At 45.3% G+C, this 25,539-nt stretch overlaps 2 protein-coding genes and 1 long non-coding RNA gene across 7 annotated transcripts in view; 1 reads left to right on the top strand and 2 right to left on the bottom strand.

Moving 5' to 3' along the window:
• Positions 1-1,117: 1,117 nt before the first annotated feature.
• tbx2b (T-box transcription factor 2b) lies at positions 1,118-10,750 on the bottom strand. Of its 2 annotated transcripts, none has more exons than XM_076137653.1 (8): positions 10,674-10,750; positions 8,804-9,661; positions 7,742-8,021; positions 6,322-6,468; positions 5,162-5,238; positions 4,756-4,922; positions 3,609-4,183; positions 1,118-2,948 (listed from the first exon to the last, which is right to left on the bottom strand). In XM_076137653.1, the coding sequence occupies exons 2-8, from the start codon at positions 9,160-9,162 to the stop codon at positions 2,469-2,471; spliced, it is 2,085 nt and encodes a 694-aa protein (XP_075993768.1). In that variant the 5' UTR covers positions 9,163-9,661; positions 10,674-10,750; the 3' UTR covers positions 1,118-2,468. The 2 variants fall into 2 exon arrangements, with proteins under 2 accessions (XP_075993768.1, XP_075993769.1); XM_076137654.1 differs by having other exon boundaries at positions 7,754-8,021; positions 10,674-10,743.
• On the top strand, positions 9,727-16,436 carry LOC142988469 (uncharacterized). 4 transcript variants are annotated; one of them, XR_012960588.1, is made up of 4 exons: positions 9,727-10,278; positions 13,051-13,195; positions 14,674-15,806; positions 15,961-16,436. It is a non-coding gene; the product is annotated as an uncharacterized LOC142988469 (long non-coding RNA). The 4 variants fall into 4 exon arrangements; XR_012960586.1 differs by having other exon boundaries at positions 9,734-10,278; positions 15,620-16,436; XR_012960585.1 differs by having other exon boundaries at positions 9,734-10,278; positions 14,674-16,436.
• A 279-nt stretch (positions 16,437-16,715) lies between these two features.
• bcas3 (BCAS3 microtubule associated cell migration factor) overlaps positions 16,716-25,539 on the bottom strand; it is a 207,292-nt gene continuing 198,468 nt past the window's right edge. The window contains exon 24 of the mRNA XM_076137652.1: positions 16,716-18,003. Coding sequence (XP_075993767.1) covers positions 17,855-18,003 — 149 coding nt within the window. The 3' untranslated portion in view covers positions 16,716-17,854. The remainder of the gene's footprint in view (positions 18,004-25,539) is intronic.

Below are 25,539 nucleotides of genomic sequence, written 5' to 3'. Positions count from 1 at the left end.
GGCTCTAATTAGGAAGCGGGGCGGTGCGGAGGCTGTGGCCGGCAGGCAGGCGACAGGCGCCGGGTCCCGGACAAAAGGCTGTCTGCTGCCCTAAACTCCCCCCTTAACCCTTTAAACCGAGAGCCAGACCGCTGCTGCTGCTGAGCGGCTCCCACACGGATCAGAGCCCCGCACACACACGGCTCAGAGCCCCGCACGGCCCAGGACCCCGCACGGTTCACTCTGCAGTCTGACTGGATGGAAACAAACAGAAGGAAACACATTTAAAACTCAAATGAATTTTCCGTCCAGCACAATCAACGAAAGCACACACACATTCAGAGAAACATTACTTTACACAAATAATAAAATAAAATAAAACTCAAAATAAAGAATCAATCAAAAACAAACTCAAAACTCAACTCAAATTAAATAAAGTTGACCAAAATAATTTCTAACGTTTATATTAACAATTTATAAGATGAAATAAAAACAATACAGCTTGGTCAAACTAAATGTCGCTTATTTCTCCTGAACTGAATCCTATCAAATTATGTTAATATTAAAACAAAAGACAAAATTTCCCTTCGATTGATCCTCCCGGTTCTTCCCGGTTCTTCCCGGTTGTCAGGTCGTCTCTGCGCTGCGGTCAGTAAAGAGTTAAACCTGCAGAGGACGTGTGTGTGTGCGGCGCAGCCTCTTCCATAAATACTTACATTACTCCAGTGTTTCTAAAAATACAGCGAGTCACACAATACTAAAGGAAATGCTGATAGAGCTGCAGAGGATAGATCAGATCTGCACGGAACAAACATGCAGAGCTGCGAGCGGGCCTAACGGTCACACTGAGGGGAAACCGACTGCAGAGGCCTGTACGTCTTTGAAAAGAGACTAGAATAGATTTCAGAATAAAACAACATACGGTTTAATACTTATATGAGATAACAAAGCTTTATGTTCTAACAGATAAACGCTGTAAAGCTGGGATATGGAGGTAAAACAGGCTGTGATACGCAGAGTGACCGACAGAGGGCGCGGCTGCCCCACGGTGTGTGTGTGTGTGTGTGTGTGTGTCTGTGTGTCTGTGTGTTTGTTCCCTTTCACACGCGTATTTATAACAAAACACATTTTCAACAAATTTTCAGCACAACGATTTTTATTGAAATTGTGAGACAATCAAAAAAAAAAAAAAAGAAATACCCGGACAACCAGCATAAACAAGATATTTTCTTATCTTTAAATATATTTATGAATAGATATGAATGCGTCCATGGGAGGAATTGCTTGAATGTCTCCTGTGTGGAGTGACGTAACCTGAGGTGGAGCTCTCTGTTCCTCTGGGTAGATGCAGAACACAACATGGCACACACACACACACTTCCCCTGCAGCCAGCGGTGCTTCACACACACACACACACACGCACACACACACACACACACACACACACACACACACACACACACTTCCTCTACAGCCAGCGGTGCTTCACACACACTGTCTGCTCCTCAAACCAACAACAAGCGCTAAATAGCTTCATCATTTACAGAACACGGCCGTGTAAAATGGAGGAGGGGGGAGGGGCGACGAGTTCAATTCCAAATATATACACGCTAATATACAGCCTTGAATAAATTAATACCAATTGCATATTCTTGGATCTTAGCTTTATTTACAGAATTTTCTTTTTTTAATTACATAAATAGTTCGGAAACATTTTTCTGGCGTGAAATGAAATCAGACGGAGCGAAACGAGGCGGAAGCTCGCGCCCTGGGAAATGATTTGGATGCAGCTTCAACCGCGACGAGACCCGAGTGGAGGCGCAGAGTCACACACACTCGGTCTGTGTCTGTGTGGGTAGGCTCCGAGTCACACACACACACACTCTCGGCTCGCGTGTGGAGGCCTCGAGTCAAAAACACTCGACCTGTGTGTGGAGGCCCCGAGTCCCGCACGCACGCACACACACACTCACACACGCGTGAGGAGCCTTTGCGTGGTGCTTCAGGTTAGTCACACACACACTCGGCCTCTCTCTCTCCAGCTGCAGTCAGGCAGGTCAGACTGATCTGTGGGTCAAACATGGATCCCTGTTGTCCTTCACGTGTTCCACACATGGAGGCCAGATTCTCTTTACTGGCTCATTGTCTAAATAGTTTCCATAAATTCTTCCTGTATATTTGCTTATTTTATGTATTCTCTTCCTTCCTTCCTGCCTTTAGTGGACGACTCCTTCAGTCTCTCTAGTCTTGTGACCTTGGGGTCGGTTGAAGAGTTTTGGTGCCCCATAATAGATCAAATGTCATCTATGGGGGAAAGTAAATGAATGCTTCATTTAAAATGGATTAAAGTTTGATTATCGGCAGCTTTGTTCCAAAAGAAAACAAACATCATTTATTGGCCTCCTCCAACTCAAATGGGTCAAACCCTCGTCCCGGTCTGTGATGTGCTGTACAGGACAGATGCACTAGAGTCCCGGCAGAGTCTTCATCACTTAGGAGAGTCAGCGGCGGGGGAGGCCTCCCTCTCCCTCTCCCTCTCCCTCTCTCTCTCCCTCTCCCTCTCTCTCTGGCTCTCCAGGCCGCTCACCAGTCTCTGAATGCTCTGCAGCTCGTTCACCGAGTCCTTCATTGATGCTTTGGGAGAGGAGTCCCTCCCGGCCGAGCCTCCCGTCTTGTGGTTGCTGTGGTGCTCTGGGGCCGGGCTGGTCTCCCTGCTGCCCGGTTTAGAGGACTCAGAGCCGGGGTTGAGGCTGCCGGACAGGCCGGCGGTGAGCAGGCTGGCGCCCTGAGGCAGTGAGACGGGGAGCTGGTACGGGTTGAAGCGCAGTCTGGGGCGGGTCGAGCTCAGGAAGGGGTTCCTGCCCAACGGGCCGGAGCCGGCCGGGAGGGCCGAGGCCGCTGCCGCCGCCGCCGCCATGTAGGTGTAAGGGTACGGGAACAGACCCCCGAATGGAGGCATGGGGATGCCCTGCAACACAACACAACACAACACAACACAAGCATGAGCAAACAGCCTGTGTATCAGCATTACTGACATCATCCAGTCAAATAGAAAAATATGATATAAAAAGACATACATATATATGTTTCTAAAACACTAAATACAAATATACATATATAAACATCTAACACCATCAGCACCTACATATTTAATTTTCTTACAGTATTAAGAAAATATTTTACAATTTCTGATTATATAAAGCCATAATATATATATATATATATATATATATATATATATATATATATATATATATATATAGTTCTAATAAAAATCCATAGATATGTTCTCTAATTTTTGAAACCTAAAATATGTTTTACAAATATATCTTTCCAAACCAAACTGTAATCATACTTAAATGTGTTAATCCTTGTATCTACTATTGCATGTTTCACCATAGAGTCTCATGTAACCTTATCTAATATTATAAAATGTGTTAAAAGTACATCTGCTTGCTTTGAGCAGTAAATAAGAAGCCTGCTGCCTCCTTCAGTGTGAGCCAGCTGACTTGTTCACAAACTGAGGCCTCATCTGGTCTAAACTCCCTCTAAAGCTCAGGCTTCCCTTCCCTGTGCAGGTGTGCAGGCAGACAGAAGGCCTGTGACTGACTGACTGAGTGGTTCTCACCTGTGAGGCGAGCATGTGCTGGGACAGATGGAAGGGGAAGGGGCTTCCTCCCGTGCCCTGGGCAGAGAGGCTTCCATTTTCCAAACCACTTGCTCCAGATACAGAGGCCAGTAGATGGCCCATGCCCATGGCAGAAAAGGCTCCGGGGGCCATGGCAAACTGCCCAGGGTGAAACAACAGCGGCGATCCGGCATTCAGAGGGTTAAAGAACTGCTGACTGTGCAGCCCGGACAATGCCAGGCTTTGTAAGTGGCCCGGGCTGAAGTGCGAGGGGCTCTCGGTCTGGACCATGAGAGGGGAGAAGGTGTCCTTGCTGGCACTGATGCCTCCAGCGTCTGAGTCCTTTGTCAAAGCCTCCCCTGCATCCTTCCTGTGCCGGCTCTCCCCTTTGTCCTTTTCAAGGTTCCTTGTAGTGAGTACGGACTCGTCCTTCTTCTCTGCACCGGGCCGCTCCCTGATGCGCTCCTCACACCTGCTGTAGGGGGACAGGGGCTCAGGTCCCGGGCTGCTGGAGGCCGTGCAGTGCTCGTCTGGGTTCTCCAGCTCCGGCTCACTGTCACTGCAGGCTTTGTCATCTGGGACACAGGAAGCACAGGGACACACGCGTGTAAACACAGGGAAACTACATGGCAGCCTCAAACTACATTCACTACATCCACCTCTTACTTTCATGATCTGACTTCATGTTTATTCAATCAAATCTGATTTATATGCAGTGTTTATTTTTAACAATTCAGTTTTCATGTTTTCAGATTTTATTTTTAAATGAAGAAGTGAACTTGTATACAAATATAAAACTAATCTATCTATCTCTATGATTTGATTGACAGGTGAATATTCAGTAACAGTAATAATAATATTGCTCAGTTTGTTGCTTTTCAGTTCCTAACGTTTAAACATTATGGTGATAAGAGTAATAAAAATTACATTTAAAAGGATTTAGATGGACTTTGTCTGAGATAATTTAATGTTAGGTCATTGGAAATGTTTACACGTATTTAATTAAAATTAAATAGATTTGGAGAACTATTATTTACTTGCGTATTTGTCATTCTACCATAATGACATATTTTTACACACACGATTCTCTATTAGATCGTCTTCAGTCTCATAGTTCAGTCTCTTCTTCTCTCTTCTTCTTCTTTACCTCTGCTGGCTCTGCTGAACCTCAGCGGGCTGCTGCTCGCTCCCAGCGGGGAATGAACCGCGTCCCTGCCGGCAGGAGGATCACTGGAGGAGGCGTCCGAGTCCGCGCCCTCCCGGTCCGCTTTGCACTCCTCATACATCCGCAAAGACGGCATGGTCAGCTGCTTCCTGTGCGGCACGAGAAAATAAAAGACGATAAATAATAATAATAATAACAACAGCAACATCCGTGCGATACAAGAAAATAAGACGATAATAATAATACTAATACTAATAATAATAATAATAATAATAATAATAATAATACTAATAATAATAATAATAATAATAATAATAATAATAATAATAATAATTATAATTATTATTATAATAAATCTCACACACACACACAGGCGGTAGTTTAATACCTTTTCTCTCTCCTTCCGTTGCCGGTGTCTCTGAACCCTTTGGCGAACGGGTTGTTGTCAATCTTCAGCTGCGTTATCTGTCCAAAAGAACACAATCTGAATGAGTGTCGTCACAATAGAACCTGTTTCATAAAGCGTCCTCTGCTGTAGGTGAGCATCATTTTAAACTCCACGCGTGTAAACAGCGCGCTGGCTGCGAGCCACCGGCCTGCATTTGCATTATTAATAAAGACGTAATTCTCATCGGCCCCTGGAGAGAAATTGTGCCACGAAATATTCCTCTCCGGGCCACACAAGCCTTCTTTAGCCAGAAAAGGCCAGAGTGGCATTACTCCACTGTCATATCAATAATTAATACTGCGGTTTGGATCCGTGCTGCTGCGTGCAAGTGTCCATTTGTACCAGAGGCCGTGTGAGTCGTGTTCTCCTCCACGGCTGCTCTGCAGGCTGTCAGCAGGCCTGTGTGGCTCCTGCTGGCCCCTGCTGGCCCCCGGTGGCCCCCGGTGGCCCTCCACACTCCTCAGAGCGCTCCGGGGGGTTTGCATGAGAGCAGATCGTCCGGCTGCATCTGAGCCTGAGGCTGCAGGCGGACCAGACCTCTGAAGGCTCTAATCGATGCTGACTCTGGGCCATAAAGTTTTACAACAAGATCCCACAGAACAAAGACGGAGTGATCCTCACAGTGTCAGAGGGCAGAGGGACACACACACACACACACACACACACACACACACACAACTGGACAGAAGCACGATTCAAACGACCTATATGTTCTTTATCCACAAATAAGAAACAAGCCGCTGGACGAGCAAACTACTGACGCTGCACCACAACACACACACACACACGAAACAACACAACACAGCCTTTAGACGCCTCATCGATTGATTTCTAATCCAGGTAATCGAGCGTTTGCAGCCTGTAATGCGGGACCAGCAGACAGCAGCGACACACACACACACACACACACACACACACACACACACACGGGCACATAAACTGAGAGACAACAGCGAGTCAAACATCAGGTGGAACACGCGAGTCCTCTGTGGGGACATGAGGCGACCTACAAAACCAGATGAAGCTCTAACGGGTGTGTGTGTGTGTGTGTAGGAAGGGGGGGGGGGGCAGCCATTTCCGCGGTGTGAACCGGGACTCACCTTGTCATTCTGATACGCCGTCACGGCCACGAACTCTGTCTCGGGGAAGACGTATGTCCTGAAGGTGCTGTACGGGAGCTTCAGGATGTCGTTGGCCCGGACGATGTGGAACCTGGGCTGGTACTTGTGCATGGAGTTCAGGATGGTCTGCGGGAGGAGGAACACACGCGTAAACACGACGTCGCTCTGCACCAGAGGAGAATAACTGTGCAGTAGAGTATGTTTGTCATTTTCAGGGTGGATTGTTACCATAGCGACGTCTATCAAAACCAATTTCTGTTAGGACTAAAGATACAAACATCCCGTCTGTTACTGCGTGTACACGGACACACACACACACGCGAGCAGATACACGAGATTGTACGCGTAAACGCCAGATGACGTCAGATCATAATTCTCACTCACACGGATGAAATAATCCGCACACACAGCGACACACACACACACACACACACACAGAAACACACACGCGCCTGTGCAAATGATTCAGTCTGACATGGAAATAGGACACACACACACACTCACACACAGACACACTCACAGACACACACTGACACACATATGGACGTATTTGTTATTGAACATATTCGGTATATTTATGAGAAATAGACTTTAGAGGCCAAATGTACCTTTGGTTACTATGGTTACAGACTGAAGCACATTTCGACCTGATTTGATGATCAAACGCTTTAATCTATAATTATTACAAATACTGCTAACCTTTTAAATGTGATCTTTGTTTTTATTTTACATTAAATTAGAATAGAATCGAATAGAGCAGAATAGAGCAGGCCCTTATAGAGCAGCTGGGGGGGGGGGGGGGGGGGGGGGGGGCAGGCTGATCATATTTTGGAGAGCTTCTAGGAAACATAACGCGAGGAAACTCCGTGTGTGTCAGCGGTGAAGTCAAGTGGCGACAAAGTGTCAACAGCTTTGGGCGCAAAGAAGAAACGCAACAACACAACAACGACGACACAACGACGACACAACGACAACACAACGACTCAACTAATCTGCTGCCAAAGACAACAACATTTAACAAACAATCTCACGCTTTAACGCACATTTACATTTCAACGTTTTATTTATTTATTCTATTTGACTGAGCTCCTTTTTATTTACGACTGCGTCATATTATTATTAATATAAATATTACTATTACTATTATTTTTATCATTGTTATTTATATTACTATTATTATTACTTTTATTTTTACTACTATTATTGTGTCTATAATGTTTATTATTATTATTATCATTATTCTATAATAACGCAGTTTCCCCACATGGATCATAAATAATTAATCTGATTTTAACACCATAAAAACACAACAAACCCTTCCAGTCTGTACGTCACCACACCCGCATGTCAACAATACAAATATGATAGAAGAAGAAGAATAGTAATGATTAGTAACTACCGGTGGACTTACGAATCCGTGCTTGTCAGAGATGTTGTTGGTGAGCTTAAGTTTGTGGAAAGCAACAGGTTTGGCCATCCACTGCTCCCCGGTGGCGGGGCTGTCCGGGTGGATGTACATCCTCTTGGGCATCTCCGGGTCCGCCTTCCCCGCCACCATCCAGCGGGAGTTGTGGAACTTGTAGCGGCAGTCATCCGCCGCCACGATGTCCATCAGCAGGATGTACTTGGCCTTTTTATCCAGGCCGTTTATCCGCACTTTGAACGGAGGGAACATCCTCCTGCACGGGGAGGAAGAGCAGAGGAAGAGGAGCTCAGGTACGGAGGGACTCAAGTCAACGTGACGGCACATTTACACGCGAGATGAGTGAAGAAAAGCTGAGAAACATTTGAATGCTCAGATTCTGTAATGTGGCGTGCAGAGATACGCAAATACTACAGAATGTGTGTGTGCGTGTGTGCGTGTGTGTGTGATGCTTTTATCCGCCCGTGTGTGTGTGTGTGTGTGTGTGTCGCTGCAAAGCTGCACATATTTACGAGCAGATCACTTCACCTCCAGCTTTCTGATGTGACAGCCTGTTTATAAAAGCCAGAAGCTCCGCTGCCTCACTACAGTGCAGCCTGGGCGACAAAACACGACCTCACCCGCGGCCAATGCGTCGCTCTAATATCTTAATCGTGCATTAAGTCACTCCACATAAATAAGACACACATCCTCACAGACATTAAAGGCTGACACGCTCACAGTTTTAACCTGAGAATCGCGTTTTATTTTTATTTTCTATTTCATTTTTCCTCCCCAGCAGCTTCATCCCAACACGCTTTACATGGGATTGTCTGATAGATTTCCCTATTTTCTGCTCGGCTGGGCTCATGTGTGTGTCTGCAGGCCTCCACACACACACACACACACACACACAGGCGGCCGTGTAATCATGTGAACACACGGATTTATCGTCCCAGCGCTTCACTCAGCAGCTGAGACTCTTTAGACAGAAAACTACAACAAAAACCTCACATTCTCCGTTATAATATAGGAATTATAATAGTACGTCATCCTTACCTCCCGGATTTGGTAATAACCATCTCCGTCCCGAGTTTATGAAACTGGTCCCACAGATCTTTGGCTTCCAGTGTAACTTTGGGGTCGTCGTCCACTTCCTCCTCGGGCTCCAGGCTCTTCATGCTGCGGAGATGAGCCGCCTGATGGTGGCTGAGGGCCGGGTGGAGCCCAGCCTCCGCCGCCCCGGCCAGGCCGTGGTCCGGGAGGGACTTGGTGAGCGCCCCGGGAGGCAGGCTGAGCGCCGGGAAGAAGGACGGCTGAGCGGCCGCTAGGAAGGCGGACATGGGGAAGTCGGTCGGCCGGTGAGCGTGGAAAGGGTGATAAGCCATTGCAGTCCCTGTGAAAACTGGATCTCTCATCGGTGCATCCACAAAAAAGCGAAGTGAAATAATGGATCTTTAGTGGTATTTCCCCCCAGCTGGAGCTGCTTAGGTCCGCGCTAGGCGAGGGTGGAATTTCAGGAAAAGAAGCGCAGAATTGTACAACGCGCTGTCAGACAACAAACGCGTAACCGGGCTGAAGAAAAGAGCCCAGACGAGCTGCCGGTGCTTCTGCTGTAGTTCCTCCGCAGAGTGGATCAACGGCGGCGGCGCGTCTGTGGCGGAGCCCGGCTGCGCTGTGAGGCGGCGCTCAGAGAAAGAAGCTGCTCCTCCGGGCTGAAGGCTGCTGCAGTCATCCCACACTGACTGACTGACTGAGAGATGTGGCCCCGCTCACTGCAGATCTGTGACTATCTCACATGTCCTTCCTGCCTCCATCCCAGCACTAATGAACCAAGCCCCTTTGATTGCTGATTTTACGCTTTCTGGACCAATTGTGGGCCCCGATAGGCGTGGTTCTGACAGCTCCGGCCAGACTCTAGGAAAGGAGGGGAGGGGGGACAAGAAGGTGTCGGAAGCATTAGCAGTAAGAAAACATGTCAACAGAATAAAATATTAACCAATGACAGGAAGGACCGGGAAATCCCACCCCCATTTCCAAGCCAAGCAGCGGGTCAGCCCTCAGTGCGTGGCCGGTGGAGGCTTCACCTCTCTCGGCTTGCGTTTTTACAATGTCGCCTCCGGAGAAACCGAACCTGTGCACACACTCACTAACGCACCTTTGTACTGAAGGCAGCGCTACTGATCCCGTTTAACACGAACGACAACAAATCATAACAGCAAAGTCACGCGAGAGATTTTAGATCTGAATCTGCTCGCGTGTATAAGAACATGTTTATATCATTCTGACATGTTAGCGGCTGCTTAGACGCTTTTACAGCGGGCGTCCCTCTCACTTGTCCCGGCTGTGTAATGAGTTCAGACCGGGCAGGAGAGCCGGTTTGTCTGCGGGACCAGAGACGGCAGAGCAGCGGCAGAGCAGCGGCGCGATAGAGCGACCAGGCTGGAGACACAAACACAGAAGCGCACGGAGGAAAAAACAGAGGAAACCAGAAGAAAAGACGAGAAAGAAAGAAAGAAAAGAGAAGAAACCCGGTGAGTTATTGTTCCTTACTTAGCGGCTCAGACAGAAACACTGATTTATCCTGAATTTAAGGCAAAGTAATCTGGTTGTTGACGGTTTTAGTCTTTTAGTCTTATTGTGTAGTAACACCAGTGTGATGTATCTGTGGTGATGTGTGTGAAGTGGAGTGTCGGGCAGAGCGGAGGTTCAGGCCCGGCTCATGCCTCATCTCAGACAGGTTGTACTTTGTCAGAGCCGGGACAGTCCGGGACTCCGGGGGCCCCCCTTTGCCCCACTCCGCTCTGCTGCGCCTCTTTAGACCTCCGCCAGCCGAGCTCAGAGTTAGACACAGTTTGTTAAAGAGCCACTCGGCGCCAGTCGGCTGATGCAGCACAATAAGAACAATCTCCTGTCTCTCTCTATTTACCCTGAAGCCTCTCAGCGGCTCCGCTCCTCCGCCGCTCCTCCGCCGCTCCTCCGCTCCCCTTCCCGGCTCTCTGCTCCCTCTGACTCTGGGTAAACACACTCGAACTTGTCCGCCGGCGTCACTTTGACACAAAACTGAAACACAAACTGTCAATAATATCAGAACGAAGCTGCTGAAGCTCCACACTGCTCATAAATAAGTCTTCAACCAGATCAGCTAAACCTGCGTATTAATGTGTACAATTATATATCTATATATTCCCGTATAATAATATAAACTCAATCCTCCCTGCAGCTAAACGCTTCACACACAACAAAAACAAATAAAAGCGAATGATTTTGTACTTTTCTAAAGCTTTAAAGGAAACTTCCGGAGCTTCCAGTAGCTCCTGAGTTTGTGTGTGTGTGTGTGTGTGTGTGTCAGAGTGGATCTGTGATTTAGGAGCTGAGACGCGTGAATCTCCTGCGTGTCACACACACACTTGTTGCTCCACCTGCAGTGGAACCAAAGCGTTTAATGATCCAATCTGAAACAGCGTCAGAGAGGCGCTGGTCCCCATTAGTCCGACTGGTTTCACACACAGGAGGCCAGAGCGGCGCAGCAGCAGCGTGAAAGAAGCTTTACACAGGGAAGCAGCGTCTCTAACCGGATCAATCGAGTCAAACACATTCTTCACCGTCATGTTTTGTAATTGTAGTTGTATAATATCCGCCGCCCCGCGCTGTAACGCGTCCGGACAGCTGACGGGTCTGGAGCTCAGCACCTTCAGATGGAGACGTGAGCGCCGTGGGAGCGTGGGCTCCTTCAGCCGGGCGGCACGCATGCAGAGGAAGATTAGCAGCATATGGAGGCGGATAACGGTTTTCTGTCAGAATACCAAACTGCATAATTGTATCAACAATGCTTGTGCAAATTAGTCACCATTTATTTATTCTGCGCTTTCAACGGCGCAGAAATCTCCAATTACGCGCGATTTAAAATCCATTAAGTCTGGAGGCGCGCTGAGTGCCGCTGGTGACGGAGTTTACTGGAGGATTAACGCGTCTGTGTGTGCGCGTGTGTGTGTGTGTGTGTGTGCGTGAGATGTGTGTGTGTGGGAATTAATGAGATCATAAAGGAAGTGTGCGTCCAAAGAGCAGAAGAGTCACAATGTGAACAATTTACTAAATAAAAAGAGAGAAAATGAAGATTTGTAGCAATAATAAAGTTCCAGAAATGAAGTAAAGGAGCTAAATGAGCCTAAATATGTAAATATAATAGCAGGATCGCGTTCGAGACCCTTAATGTTCCGTTTGGTTACTGTGAGAATGATTAAAAATAAATGAAGGTTCCACCCGCGTCAGTGTGTGTGTGTGTGTGTGCGTGTGTGTATCTCTCTCTCTCTCTCTCTCTCTCTCTCTCTCTCCCTCTCTCTCTCTCTCTCTCTCTCTCTCTCTGTGTGTCCGTGTGTGTGTGAGCTTCCGTCTCTCGTGTGTGATATGAGATGCAGCTGCTGTTGTATTTAAACTTAATGAACTTCCTCACGCGTTAGAGTTGTAAACTTGGTTGAAGCTTCTCCTTGTGTCCTTCAGTCGCCCCCTTAATGTGCAACACGCGCATAAAAGCAGCGTCTAAGAAAAGGCGCTCCATCCGGGGCCCTGAGTCACTGATCCGGCCTGGAGATGCTCTAATTACAACACAACGGGACAGTTTGCGCCATATTGGTCCATAATCTCGTATTGTTATTTTCTTCCTCCCTCGACATTGTTCATTCTCCTCCTTTCATCTCTCCATCTTCTCCTCCCATCTCCCTGCAGCATCTCCCGGCTATATTTAGCGGCTAGACTGAGGCCTTGGCGCCAGACCGTTTAAGACCTGTCAGAGTCCCTCATATTTCCCCCTGTCACATGGATACCCGGCGACCAGCGGCCTCCTCCTCCTCCTCCTCCTCCCTTTCTCCTATCTTCCTCTCCTCCTCCTTTCTCTTTTCCTCCTCCTTCTCCTCCTCTCCCCCCTCCTCCCCCTCTTCATCTCCTACTCTTCCTCCTTCAGCTCCTAGGCTGCGCGCCGCTAAATGAAACATATCCATTCTCACTAGTAGGAAAAAGCAAGACACACACACACACACACACACACACACACACACACACACACACACACACACACACACACACGCACACACACACACACACACACACACACACACACACAGAGGGTAGAGTCAGACTATCATATTATTTGATTTGGAATAAAAAAGTGAAAGATGCTTTATTTGCATTAAATCTGTCTTATAAAATAAACAACTCTAAATAATGTTATATAAATGTAATCCTAAAGTCCAGCCTCTCCCTCCCGCACACACACTAACACTTCACCGTCTCCCTCTTTACCTCTGCAGCCCCTGATAGGCGCGTGTACAGTGTCAGGTAGACCACCAGGTGGGGGCGCTATGGTGCCCCATGGGAGCCGGAGCAGAGGGACACAGCTGTCGGGATCCACGGGCCTCCTCTCCTCTCAGGCGTCTTCACACACTTCAGACCCCGGTTAGACTGCAGGCCTCTGCTCTGCCCTGCCCTGCACTGCACACACACACACACACACACACACACACAGGGGGAATGTTTACATGTTTTGTGTGGAGCCATAATCTTCACACCTGAACATAGAGGAAACTCTTCATCCTCATCAGCTGATTGGATCAAACCACTATCAGTGAAAATAATTTTTGGTCCATTATTTGACGTTGTCCAATTTAGAATTTTTTATTTTATATGTTAGAAGTTAGAATACTGGGAGCTTTCATACTTTTCCTTCACTAGTTTATTTTTATCAGTGCTTATTTGACTCCACTCCATTTAATGTTTCTGTGTTCCATTCTGCTGGATTATCAGATCATAAAGAAGCTATTTAGCATGATGAGCAGCTCAGTGCAGCATTAAGCAGCATTAATGTGCAGCTGCTGCTTTAAGGCTCCACACGACTCCAATATAAAGAAGAGTCTTTATCCAGAATGATCATAAATATGAACACTGAAGAAAAGGTTACAAATAATATTACAACCTCTTACAAATATGAATATTACAAATAAACTGTGTTTTTACACATGGAGGTATCACTATTATTATTATTAATACTACTACTACTACTACTACTACTAATTAGTATTCCTTTAAGGATCTGTTAGCCTCGTCCTCCACTTGCCCCCTGAGACCCTTTGGTGGCCTTCTGTACGATCAGTGACGTCACGGTTCGGTGGCATTTACGTGGAAATGTTACACAACAAATGAAGTGTGTGTCCGTATGCAAACATGGCTACTGGTGACGTCACGTAACCTTTACAGCTCTCAGAGTCTTTACATGAGTCAGGGGAGGTTTACTGCTGCTGCTGCTGTGCCTTTGAGCAGGAAGTTGGCAAATCTATTGTTTATGTTCTGGACAAACTGATCGTCGCTCAATTTAAATAAATGAAACATAAACGCGGACGCACATTTTTGTTTTGGATATTATGTCAAATAAAAGACATTTTAATCCACTGAAATATCGCCATGACACACACACACACACACACGCACGCACGCACGAACACACACACGCACACACACGAAGTCACTCATCCTCAAATATTCTTATTTCTGAAATATAACAAAGATGCCTCTTAGGCCTGCATTGACTTATAAACTTTATTCTTCCTCATATGTTTATTCCTGCTTCCTGTTAGATTCTGTCTTTGATCGCATCGCCTCATATTTAAACACGTTTTTATTCAAAGACGATCATATTTTTCCCGCTCTTCCTGTCTTTTTCCCGCGTGTGTATTTGTGTGATATTTGTTCCGTTAATGACCCAAAAATATAACCGCGTGTTTTCACTCAGCTTGATTTTAACGCGACACTTTGTGTTGTTCTGTGAGGAAACAAACGGCGGCGTGTTTAAATCTGACTGATCTCTTACTTCAGCTTCGCTTTGAGATTTTATATTTGTTCTAAAAATCTAAAATGATTTTTGTTGTGTTTTGTTGCAGATGTGTTGAGTTTAAACATTAAAACACCTGCTGACCGGAAACGGATTTGATTGATCAGAGGGAGAAAAACAAAATCTACGATCTGACCTTTACTTTGAAATCTGCTAGATTACACAAAGTGTCCAGTAACAACAAAAACCTGAGTAAATAATATAAATAAATGACATTTAGAGGAATTTGTAGTTATCAGACGATTGAACTATTTTTTTTAAACGTGTCCTATAAAATGAAGTATTATTGATCCTGTTATAATAACGGAAATACATTTTCTAATAATCCTAATAATATACAAGGCAGGAAATATTGTGTTAAAATGTGAAATTAAAGCAGGAACGTTCAAATACAAAGAAGTACAAAATGATTTCCATCATTCTTTTTTGCTTTAGGGCCAATAAGCTATCATTTTTATAAAGTATAATTAAAAATAAAGTAAGTCTCCATGGTAACCTGATTTGTCACTTGACTTGGACTGACTTGGCAAGACTTGATGCAAAATATACAATTACAGAAATATGATTTTTGAAAGTTGCAATTTTTTTGTTTACATTAAATAAATACAATTTTAAAGTCTCTGAAAATTGTGTAAATTGACAAAATTGTTATGGTCCTGAGTAGATATAGAGCAGATCGGTTTAGGACATGGAAATCAAAGTTAAAGGTTTGTGTCTAAACTTAAAACTGTCCGGTGTTAAGTTTGGACTTCAGGGCCAACATGAAGCTGAAGCTGTGACTCTGAGGCTGTGACTCTGAAGCTGTGACTCTGAAGCTGTGACTCTGAAGCTGTGACTCTCATCATGACTACAACCTCACAGCTTCTGTGTTTGGATGTTAGAAATGAAACAGATACAGATCCAGAGAAATCCTGCTCCTCTTCCTGTGTTCATATCTAATCTGACTGAGCTCCGATCAGACCCAGTGTGTGTGTGTGTGTGTGTCTGATCTGCAGCTTTGTCCTACACACCTTACACTGATTCAACATGACATAACTGAGAGCTGACAGGAGTCTGAACTCAGGTGCGAGGCCCCATGAGCAGCAGCTTTACTGGGCTGTTTCACAGCTCAACAGGAAATCAATGATTAATATCCCTAGATGGGATCAGGGCTGATTTCATCTTCAGCACCTGAAATAAAAGGTGAGGCAAACAGAGTTAATACAGTGGAGAAAGGTCAACAATGGAGTTCTTTACCAGGGAACAAATGGGATTGAACTGGGATCAATGTTTGGAATCAAACTCTTTGCCTTACCTCTGAGACTGAGATGCTTTAGCTCCTTGTTTCCTTTCACAGGGTCAAACTGATGCAGACGGGAACAACCACCTGACCCGGTCCAAACATCTGCCCCATGGGAAAGACTGCCATGCTAGACAGGTCAGGGATCCTGCAGGGCCTCTCAGGGCCCCGGGAGCCCCCCAGGAGCTGACACTGATGTCCCTCATGGTCTTGGTCCAATGGTTCAAAGTAAGTTTGACACAGGAATCTATTGGTGATTTTTTTGTATTTTGGCTGAATTCACAGGAACGCTGCATCATAAGGTGAGAAGTGACGAGTAACATCTGTGTCAGCCCAGTGTGTCACCGTGGCAACCAATTTATGAATTATAATTTCCTGTCATTTGTCTGTCATTTAACACTGTAAACAAGTTGATGGACGTAAATAAAATTGTGTCTGGAGTGAAAGAATCATTTTCTTCTTCAACCTGTTACAAATGTTGAACCTCTTCTTCATCCTCACATATCAGCAAAAACAAATGTTAACCATCCTGCTATGAAATAAATTTGTTTAAATTAAAAAAATAATCCAAGCTGTGTGTATGTGTGTGTGTATTGTGCATAAATTCCCTCTAAAGTCACTTTGCTGCCTGTGCCACATGAGGAAGGTGGTGATGGTGAATGACACAATCAGTAACAATCAGAGTAAAAAAGTGAGTTTTTATTCAGTTTTTTATTCGTTATTATGTTTGAGTTGCAGGAGTTTTGGGGGAAAAACTTCAGACCAGCCGATTACAAGCATTTTATAGAAGCCTTTCTTTTATAAACCCTCTCCTCCATCATCATCATCATCATGATCACAGCTAATCAGACATGCAGCCAGTCCAGCAGTGATTCTTCTTCTCTTTATCTAAGGCGACTCTCTTTGTTTATAGTGCGTTTCAGTTTTCATGAACGTTCTGCTTGCTCAAGCTTTTGCAAACAAAAGGAGGGGAATGACCAAAGCACCAAAGAAAGCTTTCCATATTAGTATTATATGTATATTGTATTATATAAAATACAGTCTGGGATCTATCATAGAGAACATTTTGGTCAAAAGCTACAAATATACAAATGACAGCAACAAGGTTCTACTCTGCTCACTTAAACTTCACTGTGTGGAAAGGCTGAGGAGGGAATATCTTCTGATTTCATAACCACTGTAAACATGTCAATCACCATAGTAACGTCGCCTCATCGCCGCATCCTTCTCAAATCAAATGACGTGAAATTAAAGGCATCAAAGAATCAGATTGAATCAGAAGCTGCTACAAGTCACTGACTGGAATCAACATTCTCCTCCATCGACGCTCGCTTTCTGTGGCTCATTCAGGCGGTCAAACATCACACACACACACACACACACACACACACACACACGCACGCAGTGTGACAGCGTTTCAGCAGCAGAGAGGAGAGGACAGCCGGGTTAGATTTGTCACCTGGCCTCTAGCACAAAACAGACAGTTCAACAAAACAAGGAAATATGGGGCTAATACTGATTTTAATTATTAAAATAATGGAGCCTAAACCAGGCAGAGAGGTTCTGTTGCTCCCACCTGATCTGAAGCAGCTGATTTAGTGATTGTGTCCGTTTCCCAGTGACACCTGGAGGATCTGTTAGAAAAGAAGTCTGCTTCATAGGGGAAAATTACCTTAACACTTTGGAATGATTATGGCAAGGAAATGCCGTAATTAAAAAACAAAATCTGCAAAAAATATCAGCTTAGATAAGAAAAAGGCCAACCCAGCAGACAGCACGTTGAAATGTAATCACACTGATTTCTGAGCAGCTACATGACAACAACAGCAACAATAACACACGGTACCAACGCCAAACCAAACCTAGGTGCTCCTGCTAGAGTGGCTGTGTGTGCTCTGTGTGGGTGCTCTGTGTGGGCGGAGCAGGTGAGCTGGGCCTCAGCGCGGCCGCTCTAAGGGAACCCGCTGGGGAAGAGGCTGAGCGGCTGGCTCTCATTGGTGGGCAGGGGCGAGCGGTAGCCCTCAAAGTTGCGGGGGATGCTGCCACTGGTGGAGCCGGAGCTGTTACTGAGGGTCTCGATGCTGCCCTCCCTCTGCAGCTCTGCAGGGAGGAAGAAGAAGACACAAGGTTGGATGAGTTACACAATGGTACTTCAGTCACATACTGGATGTAAACATTCCTTGATGCCAAATAAAAACCGATAAATGTTCACCAACATGTTGGAGCGGATTCATTCTCTGGATGTGCTGAAGCTTTAAACATTTTATTAGTTTAAGGAGCTGACAACAAAAAATAAACTGCTGATAAAACAAGAAAATTCATTGCAGGTCCTGAAAATGAAAACATAACTGAAACAGCAGGAATCAAACCTGCATGTGTGTGTGTGTGTGTGTGTGTGTGTGCTCAGCTCTCTGACATGCTGCTCACTGTTCATCACAGAGGAAAGGCAGCGCTGGCCAGTGACTCTACATAAGGAATATATTACTACATCATTACATATTAGTGCATGGAAGGACATGCGTGGATGTGGCAGCACAACACTGCAGTGGTGCACATTTGCAGGAGTGTGCAGTATATCCATGACTGAGTCTGACTGTCACTGACAAACTGAGTGGGGACTGGGTTTGCACTTACATTTACATGAACGGCTGAGAGAAATGACTTGAATTCACAGGGTTTCTGTGCATGAGCGCTTGATAGAGGGAGGGGAAGGGGATATGAAACCTGTCTTCTGTCTCACAATGGCTGAAGGACACCATGTTTTTTATTAAACTTCAAATAATCAAATGAGGGGACACACCGATAAGTTGTATCACAAATGGCAACCATTTCTATCTTACTTCACAGATCTGCAGGGGTTTCTCCCCTCTTTTTGTTGTCTTGTCTTTCCTCTGTGTCCCCCCCCCCCCCCCCCCCCCCCGTTTCTCTCTTGGGGGCCACAGCCAAGGATGCTTTTTGCAGCTGATGGTACGGTGGAATGCTGTCATTCTGTAAAAATTGTGCCTAGGAGATCCTCCTACTAGCAACACTGATGTCATTTTAGTCACTATGGTTACATTGTCTAGTCATTTAAAAATATCTTATAAACTGACTTTGTTGTCCCTTTGCCTTCAGTCACATGAACTTTTCTTGTGTTTGTAGAACACACACACTGGGCCCACTGACCTCCATTCACTTTGGTTGAATCAACACTGGAAAGCTGCGAAAATACAGCGGCTAAATAAAATGTAAACGGTTTCCACAGCTGGAGGTTAAATGTGCCATAAATGTCACATTACTAATGTTTTCAATCATGCAGATGTTGGACACCACAGTACCTCCAAAGCTTCATCATCAGAGCTACCTATGGTGTCCTGCCCTCCTACAAAGCTACATCCTTGGCACGGAGAGGATCCAGCCACATCCTGGTGGGTTGAGAGACCAGCCTGACTCAAGGAAAATACACCTGGTGCCACAACCAAGTGCTTGTGCATTAAGGGAGCAGGGTCCTAGGTCAGACTGAGGTGCTTGGCCATTGAACTCAAGCACAGGAGAGTAGACACTACTCTCAGTTTCTCTCATTGAAAATTAGCGCATTAGTAGAAGAACAACAACCAATCTTGGGAATCCTGCCCACAAACTCCTCAGTTCTATGGCACCGGCCCATACGGTCCAATACTCTGTTGGCACCCATGGGTCCTTTAGGAGGTCTGCGGGTGTCCCCAGTAAAAGGACACTATGCCTCTAACCCATTAGCCTAGTTGCCTCCTGCCTCTGCCTGGCCCGGGGGCTCTCCTGTTGGCCTTTTTGCCAAACGCGAGCCCAACATGAGCTGCAGTGTTGTTGTAGACACTGTAAGCTGCTAAAACCCCAGTAAAGCCCTAAAGGCCCTTTGTAGTGCAGTCTAATCCACTTCATTGTGTGACGCCTACCAGCTATTCAACGAGTCTTAACCTCTCACACCCCTGACACAATCCCCATGTGCTCTAATGTTGGGGATCGTTTCCTTTGGGACCGGTGTAGGTAAAGTAATATGGCTGTTTTCAAGGTGGTTTTGTCAGGTGCAATATGCAGATAATACGCTTCTGGAAGGAGGCCAATGAAGAAATCAAATCTACTTCAGGGTTTTTTTTGACTTGGTATCTAAGCAATTATGTTTTAAAAATTATAGGTTAATACCAGATTCTTTAATGACGCCATTCTGAAGCTAGCACAACAATTCTGTTGAAAGCTAAAATATGTTTTTTGTCTTGGAGATTTAGATGTTTCAATTCATTCAGGCAATCACAATCATTTACAAAACTGTATTACTTGAAACAAGAGGGGTTTGAATTCACAGACTTTTGTTTATCTCTCTGCAGGACAGGAGTCTTGACTTGTGACTTGCCTGACTTGACTTAAGACCAAATAAATAAATTGATCCACAGAAAGACGGAGTCCGCAGTCTCAGTCTACCATGCATTTGCACATCATACAGCTTTTTCTTCATTCAAGGTAATGAGAGTAAAAGCGTGGAGAACAGAGACATTTTCTTTAAACGTTCTCCCTTAAAGGCATGGGTAGTAATATTTTATTCAGGATATAAGGAAATCTATTAAAAACACTATATTAAACAAATACTTAGGAATACATTTTTTGTTTACCTTCAGAAAATATTTAGGATAAATATAATAATGAATATGAATTTACATAATCCTATACAAATCTACAAAATGACAAATATATAATGAATCGTATCGCATTCTTTGGATATTAGCTGTGATTTTTCCCAAAAGGCCTCGTGATATCAGTTTGTTTATGGTTCAGTCTCAGTGCTGTTGACTTTGTGAAGGCGTTGGGACTGAATCTGTGTTCTCAGAAGTCACCAGTGGTCAGAAGAAAGTGCAAGTTAGCACAAGATACAGAGTCAACAGAACTATCAGTGAAACAGCAGCAGAGATAACGGGGTGGGGGAGGGGGCCGGGGCCGGGGCGGGCGGGGTCAGCGAGTTAATACCTCATCTGTCAATCCGTCAGATAGAGGAAATGGTCAAAAATGGTTCACTCTGCACCCTCAGCTGTGAACGGGCCTTAATCCTCTTAGACTGTCACACAAACACATTAAGTCCAGCAAACACACAAACACATGCACAATCCACTTTCAAATCCCCCGCAGCTGCAGCTGAACGACTTGCAGTGAAGGGCATGCACACATGTAGATGTCCAGTATGTATTCAGTCCTTCGTTTCACAACAAACTCTAAGTCTAATAGTCGTCATGGTGAAGTCGCCTTGGCCCTAAACCTTTCTTCAGCCTCATCAAATCAACCATCATGACGCCAAATGTTGTTTTTCCAATATGGCCTCTTTTCCCTCCAAATCTGAAAAGCCCAAATCCCTGTCCCTGCTAACTCCATTTCCATCCTGTCATGCCTCAGTAACCACGTTACCTCAGTGACACTTGGTTTGTCTTGATGTTGTGCTCGGGGGTCGCAGCGTCACTAGCGGACCCCCACAGCACAGTCACAACCAAGAGTTCATGGAAACACACGATCAACAGGGGATTGAACCCCATGTCTGAACTAAATAAACCTTAAATCAAACCCTTGTTCTGGTCCGAACCTAACTTTAACCTTTAACAATGCTACTTCAAATCTTAACCCCAACATTCCCTTTGTAGATTGCGTAATGGCAGTGGGTCCACAGGTGAGAGAATGTTGCCTCACTGTTACATGTTTGTGACTCCATTTATCCCTCACACACCAGTAACACGCACGGTCGATGTTTGTCGTTGTGTTGGTGTTTGTCCTGTGCGTTGCGGTGAGAGTAGACGTACTCAGAGCCGCGTTGAGAGTGGAAGGGATCAAAGGGAATACAGAGAAGCTCTTAATCAGAGGGTCTGTGGTAGAGCCCCTTCCATCCATCCATCCACCCACTCCCTCCTCTCTCTCTCTCTCTCCCTCTCTCCCTCTGAGAGGCAGGGATGGGGGCAGTAACCCATAGCGACAGTATACTTATCCCAGCTGATTGTTTTTGTGTTTTAACTTTAATCTCACCATTGGCCCCAGCTGCCTCTGATTAGTGCTCTCACGTCACATTCCAACCCCCAATTGTGTCTCTCTCACACACAAACACACACACACACTTGCACAAAAGTGTGTGTACACGCTGCACATGCATGCTCATTCACATACATACTGCTGTTTGAACAATTAAGCTTTGTTAAGGCGGGTACAAGCTTTTTGAGCCAGCTGTGTTGATAGTCACTTCTTTTAAATGATACCTTTATAATGCTGCACAACAAATAAGAGCTAAATACAAACAGTGAACATCTCAGTACAAGCAGATACTCCAGTAATGGCCATAGTTCAGACAATAGACAGAGGGGGTTTGAGTAAAGCTCAGATGTAAACTAAATACAACTTATTATTCAGGTTTCAGAGGATATACAAGTCAGGTCACCTTTATTCTAAAGCCCAATATCACAAACAAGGTCTCAAAGGGCTTTAAGCAGATGGTATTTGCCTTTGTCTTGACCTTTGGGATAAGAAGAAGGCCTGCCTGCTGAAATCTGAAGGAACGTAAGAGGCAATAGGGTCAGAGAGATACACTAGAGCCAGGCCATGTTGGATCTTCTATGTTAGAGGTAAAACCTGACAGGAAGCCAGTGTAGCGACGCTAGAACAGGCGGGATGTGATCAAATCTACGAGCTTCAGTCAGGAGACAAGCTGCAGTGTATGGGATGGGACCGTTGTCAAAGTTCACAAAAAGGTTCAGCGTTCACACACTTGTCTGGAAACCGGGAGAGATGACAGCTAACAGGAAGACGCTTCACACATGACAGCATGTCAGTGTCCCTATGTGACCACTGTGTCCCCTGAGCAGGACACATTAGTGGGAAAGCTCATTAACATCTACTGTGGATCATCCTGCTGCTCTGTGTAAAGCCTGGAGGCTTAACACACCCTCCTGTGTGACGGATCACACACATTAATGCTACCAGAGCGCCAGGATGGAGGAGACACACAGCAATAATACAGTAAAGCCCCAGACTAACACAGACTGGTGAGTCCAGCCTGACTGCATCAAGGCCCCACGTCTGAACTCAACCAACAACCACAACCAGAGCCATGAATCATGACCCTCAACAGGTCGGATGATTAAATAAGAGAAGTGATTCATGAGGCTGATTCAGGACCTTGACCCGTTCTTCTCTTCTCCTCTCCTCTACATCTTCTCAAACACTTTTCTCAGCAACACCATCTACAAAGCTGACCACAGCGTTCCCAGAAGCTCATTAGAGAGTCAACACAGGCTCACACACTCCACACACTCCACACACTCCTTTGTATTAGACCGCTAATCAAAACCTAATGGTGACCCAGAGCTCAACTGGCTACTTACACACTACACTACACACTTCTACACACTGGCACCTGGACAGTCTTATGGAGCTACAGTACATCCAAATAGGAATATCCAAAAGACATAAACAAGAGAATTCTGACAACTGCATCATGAAATACTAGATGTAAATGTATACAGGTTAACACACACACACACACACACACACACAGTAAATGAAGCAGTCAGCAAAGGGTCAAAAGAGAAAAAGTTCAGTTGGTCTCCATAAAGGGGGCACAGGCCGTCCTTTGTCAGGCTGTTAGTGGACGAGAAGCTGCGTACAAAGACGAGCCTCCTCTGCCTATGGATCGCCTTTATGTAGAGGAGAATAGCTGTCTTTCACGGGGGCATGTTGTCGATCATTCTTTAAGACTATTTGTGTTACGCTGAGCTCAAACACACCAAGTGCGTTGTTGGGTAGAAAAAGGTTGCTTTTAACCTGAGTTTGATCTTTAAGAACTGTAGGTCCCTTTATCTATTTTCATGGAAAAAGCTCTTGTACTTTCTCTGAATGAGGACGATGTGGGTCATGAGAGATGTTCACTGACAACAGGCCTCAGAGAAGAAGAATACTAAATAGCCCCAATCCACCATTAGCGGCAGCCTTTAGCATTTAAAGACCAAATCCAGAGGGTAATTTGAGTCGTCCCTTAAAATGACAGGCAGCAATCTACCTCTTCAGCCCACACAAAGGCCTTTCAAAGTTCTGATCTAACCCCTTCATAGCAAAACAAAACATTTGTGTACCAACCAATGGCTGGAAATACAAATGTACCATCTTGTGTAATTAAGACATTAAGACATGTCCCTCTCCCATCATGATTGGTCTACATCAGAAGGTTCTCCAGTGCATCATTCAGAAGGGCTTTGGGTCATTTCCTTATTACTGAATTAGAGGGGCTCGTGTTCCTATTGTCTGCATTTGAGTGACAGGGAGCAGAAGAGAGAGATAGCATTAGCACTATAGTATCAACATGACCCTGACACTATTCAGACAGCGATTCTAATTGTCTTAATGTGGCATAATCATGTCTAATCTTTCATCTTGGACACGTGGTTACACAGATCAGACACACACATCACATAATACCACGGCTGCATTACTCTCTTTACCTGCTTTAGCTCCATTCATGTCAGCTCAGATCAAGGCTTTGAAGGACACACTTTGTCAGTAGAGGGCTTTTACATCACATCGGTCTATCCTCCCCTCCTCTGAGCTCATGGAGGGGAGGATGTGATGTCATTCACCTGAAGCCTCTAGAACGCACAATGGAAGCGGCTTCATCCCGTTGAAGCGCGTTGGGGGCAAAGCCACTTTGGATTCCAACTGTCCAAGCTTTTTTTAAATAAGATGATAGACTTAGAATCACGCAAAGAAACAAGGACATGCACTGTCGTCAAGGTGAAGCAGCAGATGGTGAAGGTCTATGAGATCACAGCCAGCCTCCCTGGATGTTGCTGCAGGAGGAACATTGACCCCAGATTGAACAGGAGGATCGTTCCAGTGGTGGAAAAACTGACTTCCAAGATCAAGGTACACCGGCGTCTGGTAGCACGATCAGTCGCTCCACAGAAGAAAACCCAGGAGGAAAGACGCTTAAACAGCCAGACGGGAGTTTGCTGGAATGCATGTTGACAAACCTCAATGCTTCTGGGAGAATGTCCTCTGGACAGATAAAACAAAATGAGAGCTTCTTGGTAAGTTAGCTCTGTATTTACAGAAGAAAAAGATGAAGCTTAGGAAGAGAAGAAGGCGTGGAGGCTCAGGTTTGTGTTTGGGTCGCTTTGCTACACAACTACATCTGAAGATTATCAAGGCATCCTGGAGACAAACATGCAGCCCAGTGTCAGAAAGCTGAGCTCATGAGTCTCAGCTGCAGCTCATGGCTCCAACAGGATCATGACCCTCAGAGTGGAACCAACTACCTGCTGAGGAGTGTGAAGACGTGTAACAGTCTCATTCAGGAGCGGCAGAAGGAGCTCCACTGCAGTGAAAGGAAGGGCAACAAAAAATGAGTTTAAGAGCCCAATAAGTTTGTCCAGGCCATTTTCATTTGTAGTATTAATCACAATAATATGTTCCATCAAAAGTGCAGTTCTATTAAAAATGGAGTATGGAGTAACTTTGGTCCGTTTCATTAATTTAAGGGGAAATTCCAGGTGTGTTATCGGAATAGTATAAAATCCTTCGTCTGTAAATATACACAACATACATGAAGACACACACACACACACACACCCTAACACATAGATTTCTGAGTTGCATGTTACAGGA

Source organism: Genypterus blacodes, unplaced genomic scaffold (genome assembly GCF_046128005.1).
Source record: "Genypterus blacodes isolate CSIRO-AG114 ecotype Tasmania unplaced genomic scaffold, CSIRO-AGI_Gbla_v1 ptg000330l_1, whole genome shotgun sequence".
NCBI classification, from domain to species: domain Eukaryota; kingdom Metazoa; phylum Chordata; class Actinopteri; order Ophidiiformes; family Ophidiidae; genus Genypterus; species Genypterus blacodes.
Note: the sequence above shows the minus strand (reverse complement) of the source record. Positions and strands in the feature narration are given on the sequence as shown.